Source organism: Microtus ochrogaster, chromosome 10 (assembly GCF_000317375.1).
Source record: "Microtus ochrogaster isolate Prairie Vole_2 chromosome 10, MicOch1.0, whole genome shotgun sequence".
Taxonomy (NCBI): Eukaryota; Metazoa; Chordata; class Mammalia; order Rodentia; family Cricetidae; genus Microtus; species Microtus ochrogaster.
Genome location: NC_022016.1, coordinates 61,500,949 through 61,508,792, shown reverse-complemented (window position 1 = coordinate 61,508,792; position 7,844 = coordinate 61,500,949). Strand labels below are relative to the sequence as shown.

The window sequence follows — 7,844 nt, the reverse complement described above, 5'->3', positions numbered from 1 at the left end:
AAAAAAAACATAAAATAAGAAGACTTGTGAAGCAGAATGCCTAGGCATATGCTCTAGGGACATTCTTGTTGGAAGGTTTTTCTTAGACGTGCATCTCAGATCTGCACTTAGTAGCAATAATCACCCGAATTCTCACTCTTAGAAGAATGTGCAAAGTTTGCTTTGCTCATAGAAGTTTTTGTTGTTGTTGTTGTTTTGTTTTTTTGTTTGTTTGCTTTTATTTATTTTGCTTTTTGGGTGGAGGTTGATTATTTCTTTCAAGACAGTTTCTCTGTGTAGTCCTGGCTGTCCTGGAACTCACTCTGTAGAGCAGGCTGGCCTCAAACTCATAGAGATCCACCTATCTCTGCCTCCCAAGTGCTGGAATTAAAGGCATAGACCTCCACTACCTGGCATAGAAGTTCTTTGTAATAGTAAAAAATGAATAAATTGTAGCCACATGCATCAGTCAATATGGAAGAATTTTATAAATAATATAAATGTTGGAAATTATAGGCTACATGTCTGTTTTGCCACTGTTATTATTATAAAAGTTAAAAAGCAAAACTATTCTTGATGTGGTGGTGCACACCTGTAATCCCAGCACCTAGGATTGGAAGGTCAGGCCACTGACTACACAGCAATTTGAAACCAGCTTTGGACAAACAGAACACATAAACTTGGGGGAACAAGTGACTAGTGTTCTTAATACATGAGGGACTCTTGCGAATATGGAAATACTTCCAGGGCCTTGTCTGTAATTCATAGGAGCAAGTACAGATATGGTGATAAACATGGAAAAGGTTTGCCCTCCTTGCTGTAGGCATGCAAATCCAGACAATGAGGTAATGTTTTTGCCTTTCAAATGGACAGATTAAAATGCAGATAATAGGGGTCTGGAGAGATAGCTCAGCCGTTAAGAGAACTGACTGCTCTTCCAGAGGACCTGGGTTCAATTCCTAGAACCACCTACTTGGCAGCTCACAACTGTCTGTAATTTCAGTTCCAGGGGATCTGACACCCTTACACATATGTACACACAGTGCACATAAAATAAAAAAATTGCAGATAATAATTTCAGGTCTATCTATTTTGCAGAGCTGTTCTGTCAGATGAGATAGTATATACGAAAGTTCTTTGGAGATTAACATCTATCACCAAATATGAGGTCTTACTATAAGATAACTGGATTGTTCATGAGTGTTTAATGCCTTCTAAGGACGGAAGCAGCAGAGGATGACATCAGACCAGCGCTAGGTTAGATTTGTGAAGTTTGACTAAGCGCATAACATCACAATGTCAAACTGAAAGTTCTTAACAAGCTCCAGAATCCCAGCACTCAAGAATCCAGTGCAGGAAGATGGGAAGCTCAAAGCTAACCCATACATAGGTCAGCAGGCTTGGTGGCAAGCACCACTACCCGCTCAGCCGTCTTGCTAGCCCCTGTCTGTTTATGAGGTAAGGTCTATGTAGCCCTGGCTGGTCCTGTCCTTACTGTGCAGCACAGGCTGGCCTTGAACTTAGGGAGTTCTCCTGCCTCAGCCTTTTGAGTGCTGGGATTATAGGTCTGGGGCCTGGTATCAGTGTTCTCACTGGTCCTTTGTTGGTAGAATCTTCCTACCTATTCTACCAGTCAGAAGGATTCTGGTGGAAACACTTACCTAGTTCTACAGGTTGTCTGGGAGGAAGGAGCGAGGAAATGATCGACTGCATACCGGCAGTCATCTTTCTTTTTAAACAAAGAACGTCCTAGTTAAAGCAAGTAATTATCTGCTTGGCAGATTCTAAAGAGAATCCCAAGAAAACTCTAGAACAACGGTGGCTGCAGTCATTTGAGGACTCGCTAGTTTTCAGGCGTTACGTAGATGCTTGCTGCACACACAGTTAATGTCCCTGAGCACTCTGGGGCTTTTACAGGTGAAGAAGCTGAAGCTCAGATAGGTTGAGTAATTCACACGAGAAATTGAAATCTAGTGAGGTCTTGGTGGCTGAACTCACTATGGCTCAGTAATGATAGAATCTGACTGAGAACTGTGGTGTGGGGAACCAGCCTGTGCTTTGTTTTAGTAGGCCAAGTCCCACACTAGGTGTCACCTTAGTGAGCAGCCTTGCCTTGGGCTTGTTAAACTTATTTAGAAGACCAACAAAACTAAGGGTTTTAACAGCAAGGCCTAGTCATTTGTAGAACTAGATATCATAGTGTATTTATGCCTGGTGTTCTTTTTCTTTTTTTCTTGTTTCTGTTTTTAAATTTTAAAAAAGATTTACTTTATTTTATGTGTATAGATGCTTTGCCTACATGTGTGTTTGTGCACCAAGGGCATGCCTGGTGCTAGTGGAGGACAGATGAGGGTGTCGGATTCCCCTGGAACTGGAGTTACAGATGGTTGTGAGCTGCCATGTGCGTATTAGAAACGTCAAGCACTCTGAACCACTGAGCTATTTCTCCAGCCTCCTCTTTTTTGTTTGTTTGTTTGGTTTTGTGGTTGTTGTTTCTTTTTGAGACAAGGACTCACATCCCAGGCTGACCTTGAAGTTCTGATCTTCCTGCCTCTTCCTCAGGGCTAGGATTACAGATGTGTGCTACCAAGTCCAGTTTATGTGGTGCTGGGAATTAAACCACGGGCTTCTGCATGTTAAGCAATCACTCTTACAGCTGAACTACATCCTCAGATGCTGCGTCTGGTTTATGCAAGTCTCTGCATGTCTAGCTGAAAATCATTCCATAAAGTTCAGGAAACACTGAAGTCAGTGCCACTTCCTTTTGTTTCCTCCCTTTTAACCCCAACTCTCCAGACAAATGTGATTTCTTGTTTTGTTTTTTAAATATTAACCATTTTATGTGTTGTATGGCTGCTTTGCTTGAATAAGTCTGTGCACCACATGTGTGACTGGTGCCTGAGGAGGTCAGAAGAAGACGCTGGGTTCCCGGGGGCTGGGGTTGCAGATGATTGGGAGCCACACACGGGTGATGGGATTAAACCCAGTCCTCTGGAAGAGGAGCTGGTGCTCTTAACTGCCGAGCTGCCTCTCCAGCCCCTCTGCCTGCCTCTCTCTCCCTTCCTTTCTTGTTTTCCTTTTTTGATGTGTGTGTGGTGTGTGTGTGCTTGTTAGTGTGAGTATGTGCACGTGTGTACGTGTTCATAAGCATCCATGGTTGGAGGCCCGAGGTGTGATCCACATGCTGGCCTTTGTGATTTCTTGCTAATACTCTTCTTCCCTCGTAAGTCAGGATTCTCTTATTGATATTAAATAATTTTCTTAATGTTTACATTGAAGATATTTTTGCTCGAGACAAAATTCCTATTGTTGTGGGAGGAACCAATTATTACATTGAGTCTCTGCTCTGGAAAGTTCTTGTGAATACCAAGGTAAGTCTAGTTCACGAGTAACTCACTAAAGGAATGGTTCCCATTTTTCTCGTGCCAAATAATTTTAGTGGGAGGAAGGCTGACTCTTACCTGTTTCTTAGAGTCAGCAGCTGTAATTTTCCTACTTAATATTCTGAACAGATGCCACCTCCGTACGTGAGTGCACTCCTCCAAGCCGGCCCGAGGGGAGTGCTTGTGCGTGGGAAAAGGGTTCTGCGTGGATTAATTAGCATCTCGGTGTAAGTTAGCACAACATCAGTCTGACTCAGCATTTCCTGGCTGCCAGCACAGTGTCAGAGATGTCCAAAACTGACAACTGACCTTTCTTATGGAGGTGCCACTGGGTAGGCAAGGCTTTGCAAGTGGCTGTGTGCTGGCAGTTCCGGTCAGTCTTCCTGGGAGGGGTGCACTGCATTCCTGGATATGTTAGAGTAGACATGGTAGCTCAGGTAAGATAGTCAAGCAGGGCAGCAGGGTACTTCCCTGGGAGGGAGCCGCCCTTCCTCCTCGTTTATTGTGGCCTCCCAGCACTTACACATCGTATTGGAATTTTTGGTTTATGATCTGTCCCTCGCTGGATGGTAAGATCTTCAGATCCATCTCTGTTTTTTATTTCTAAGGCTTAGCAAGATGCCTGACCCATTTATAGTCTCAGTGTTTATGGAATAGTTGGAATGATTTTATTCTAAACTTTCATGTACTAGCGCCCGGAGATGGGCACCGGGAAAGCGGCTGACCGGAAAATGGAGCTGGAGAAGGAGGACAGCCATGAACTCCATAAGCGGCTCAGCCAGGTAGACCCAGAGATGGCTGCCAAGCTACACCCACATGACAAACGCAAAGTGGCCAGGTAAGAAAGCCGGGGTCCTCCATTCCCCGGAGTTCCTATAGAGCTGGGAGGCCAGGGGGTGGGGATTGGGTTGTTCTGTCAATGGGCTTGGAGGTTCTAACTTAGGCCCCGTCTTAGTCCAACTCCCTCAGTAAACAGTTGCACCCTACTTTGTTGTTACATTTTAAAGGCATAGTACAATATTGTTTTTCCCCAGGGCCTATGTAATCTTGCTTCATTTTCTATTTGATCTTTGCTTGTATAACAGTTTTCATATAAATTTTTCTGGCATGCAGTTCGTTTACATTGTGACTTGAGTTTCATAATTGGTTGTGCAATGCTGAGTTGTGCCCAGCAGCTTTCCCAGCGGAGGTGGAGTTTATAGCTGCCTTGTAGGTTGGCTCACCTTTGCACATGGAACTTGGTTATAGAGAGGTAGTGAATGAACCCTCACATACTTTTTTAGAGTTGTTTGGAATTGGAACTACATATGCTACTCTATTTTCCTGTGGTGTTGGGAGTGGTTCCTGTGTTTGGCACAGGAGACCATCTAAGGATTCACTGTGTCGTGGCTACACATATCCCTTGTTATGCTTACATAAAATATTCTCAAAAAAAATTTTTTTTTTGGTTTTTCGAGACAGGGATTGTCTGTGTATCCTTGGCTGTCCTGGAACTCACTTCGTAAACCAGGCTGGCCTTGAACTTAGAGATCCGCTTGCCTCTGCCTAGGCTAGAATTAAAGGTGTGTGTCACCACCGCCCAGCTTCAAAAAATTTAATACCAGTGTTTCTTATATTTTTTTCATTATTCTGCCTTTGAAGAGCCATTTAAGAATACCCCTACCTCATTGCGCCCTATTCCAGTGAAATTTTACATTAAAGGAGAAAGGCCTTTCTCATACAGAGGTGTCCTTGTACACATTCTATTCTAAGTGTTTTTGTCCTCGTTGAAGGGCTTTCCACCCTGGTAAGAATGGTATTCTGAGGGAAATGCTGCTTGTACTAAGTAGCCACTCTTTCTGTTGTTGAGATAGGATCTCAGGTAGTCCTGACTAACTTAGTGAAGGATGGCCTTGGCTCCTGCACTCTTTTTTTTTTTTTTTTTTAAATAATTTATTTACACTTGGGAGGCAGAGGCAGGTGGATCTTTGTGAGTTCGAGACCAGCCTGGTCTACAAGAGCTAGTTCCAGGACAGGCTCCAAAACCACAGAGAAACCCTGTCTCGAAAAACAAAAAAAAAAAAAAAATAATAATAATAATTTATTTAACTTTATTTTATGTGCATTGGTATGAAGTATCATGTTCCCTGGAACTGGAGTTACAGACAGTTGTGAGCTGCCATGTGGGTGCTGGGAATTGAACCCAGGTCCTCTGGAAGAACTGCCAGTGCTCTTAACCCTCTGAGCCATCTCTCCAGCCCCCGACTCCTTCACTTTTTGGAATTGTATGACAGTACTTGGAATCGGGCATCTGTCACCCAATATTTCCATTTTATTTAAACTCTAGGACATTAAAGTGAGCCTTCCATTCCCAGTTCTGCACACTGGGACGAGAACGTGTCTTTGCTTTCTTCTCCTTTCCTAATCAGATCTTATTTCTTACCGCGTCCCCTTGTGCTGTTTGAGAACTGTGCCTCAGGAAGGGTCACTAGGCTCCAAGCAGGAGCTCCAGTGTCTCCCATAGGGAAGATAGAGACCTCTTATCATATCTCCTGGGTAGAGTCTGTATTCTTTCCGTAAATAAGTGAGGTACTGTTAAGTTTTTCCTCATAGATGCTCTGAGTGGCCATGGGGATTGAAGGACAAGAGGTCTCACTCTGCTGTTGGGGTTTCAGGAAACAGAAGTGGGTCAGGAAGGGAAAGATCACTTTCCAGCTGATAAATTGCAGTCACCTGAGTGGAGAGTGTGGCTTTGGGAGCTCAGTTACCTGGTGCTGTAATATAACAGGATGCACACAGACGTGGACGTCAGCTTAAGAATAAGCGTGTGGGCTGTCTCCGATAGTCTTTGTTCCAGGAGAGTGTGCTGGATTAACCAGGAGCATTCTTGATTAATTTTAGACATATTTAAAAAGAAAGTGGATGAGCTGGATGTACGGCATGCCTTGGTACTGTGGGAAAGGCGTTCTGGCGAGACCAGACATGTTGGCTTGTACAGAGTGTCCCAAACAAGCTTTTACTGCTCACTTGAAAGTGAGTCTCCTTCTGTTTGTGTAGAGGAAACCTGTTATTTCTGAACCCGTTTAACTAATTCTAGAATGCGTGTTTAAAAGAACAGTGTTATTTCTCACCCAGAGTTTAGGGCCTTACTGAATAACTGTAGGGTTAGAATAAAGCTGGAACTTCCTTCTTGGTTTGGGAATTTATGCTTCAAGTTGACAAATGAAACTAAGGATGGCCTTGTCTCCTGGTCTGCTTGTATTAGTATCCGAGTGCTTGGAGTCAGGATCTGTCACCACACCTGACTCCTTCCTGTGAGACACTTTCTCTATATTAATACAAGCAAAGGATGGCCTTGTCTCCTGGTCTGCTTGTATTAGTATCCGAGTGCTTGGAGTCAGGATCTGTCACCACACCTGACTCCTTCCTGTGAGACACTTTCTCTATATTCCAGTTGAGAATGAATATTTCCTAATGAGTTCCCCACCCCACCTCCTATCTTCAACAACTTAGGAGCTTGCAAGTGTTTGAAGAAACAGGAATCTCTCACAGTGAATTTCTTCATCGTCAACATGCAGAAGAAGGCGGTGGTCCTCTCGGAGGCCCTCTCAAGTTCCCTAACCCATGCATCCTCTGGCTTCACGCTGACCAGACAGGTAAAATATCTTCTGTCTGGAGTTCATCCAAGGTAAAATGTAGACTACTAGGTTCTTGTGTATCTACTTAGAACCCGAGGCTGAAAATGAACACTGACGTATCTGCTGGGTTTATTGTGGCAGTCGTCCTGCCTTCACTCAGGCTCCGTGCTGTTCCCGTAGGTATTTCTGGAAAGGGTGAAGGAGAATGCTGCTTCTCAGACCAGTATGGTTCTCAGTGCAGTGGATGAGAGGTACAGAGTGGAAGAGACTGCTGTTTAGAGAAGGTTGAAGGATGAGTAAGGGAAGGTTTTCCAGAGGGAGGTCTGACCTTGAGGTTGACTGAAGGCTGATTGATAGACCCGAGAAATAGGTCTGACGGCTAGCTAGCTAACCTGGTAGCATTTGTTGCTAAAGTGTTATGTTGCCATTTGGACGGTGATAGTGCACACCTTTAATCCCAGCACTTGGGAGGCAGAGGCAGGTAAATCTCTGTGAGTTTGAGGCCAGCCTGGTCTACAAGAGCTAGTTCCAGGATAGGCTCCAAAGCTACACAGAGAAGCCCTGTCCCTAAACTCCCCTCCCTCTCCAAAAAAAAAAGTATTGTGATGTCCTGTTTGTTTCCCCAGCAAGTATTCAGTGAGCCCTGAGTAAAATGCCATGTACTCTGTAGTCGCCGCCGTGCCGAATAGAGGAGTAAGAACTCCTGCCCTTGCAGATCTCCTGGGGGTGAGGTGCTAGACAGTTCTGCAACAGAGGAATGTTCAGAGTGCTTTGGGCCTAAGATAAGAGATGGTGACCATTCTCTGGGGAGTAGGGACACAAAATGTGGTGAATCTCTCAGGCTTGAAGACATTGTTAAACTTCA

General features: G+C 44.2%; 1 protein-coding gene across 1 annotated transcript in view; it reads left to right on the top strand.

Annotated features, from left to right (window-relative positions):
• Trit1 (tRNA isopentenyltransferase 1) overlaps nucleotides 1-7,844 on the top strand; it is a 47,880-nt gene that overhangs the window by 32,057 nt on the left and 7,979 nt on the right. The window contains exons 3-5 of the mRNA XM_005353301.3: nucleotides 3,252-3,350; nucleotides 4,055-4,200; nucleotides 6,855-6,997. Coding sequence (XP_005353358.1) covers nucleotides 3,252-3,350; nucleotides 4,055-4,200; nucleotides 6,855-6,997 — 388 coding nt within the window. The remainder of the gene's footprint in view (nucleotides 1-3,251; nucleotides 3,351-4,054; nucleotides 4,201-6,854; nucleotides 6,998-7,844) is intronic.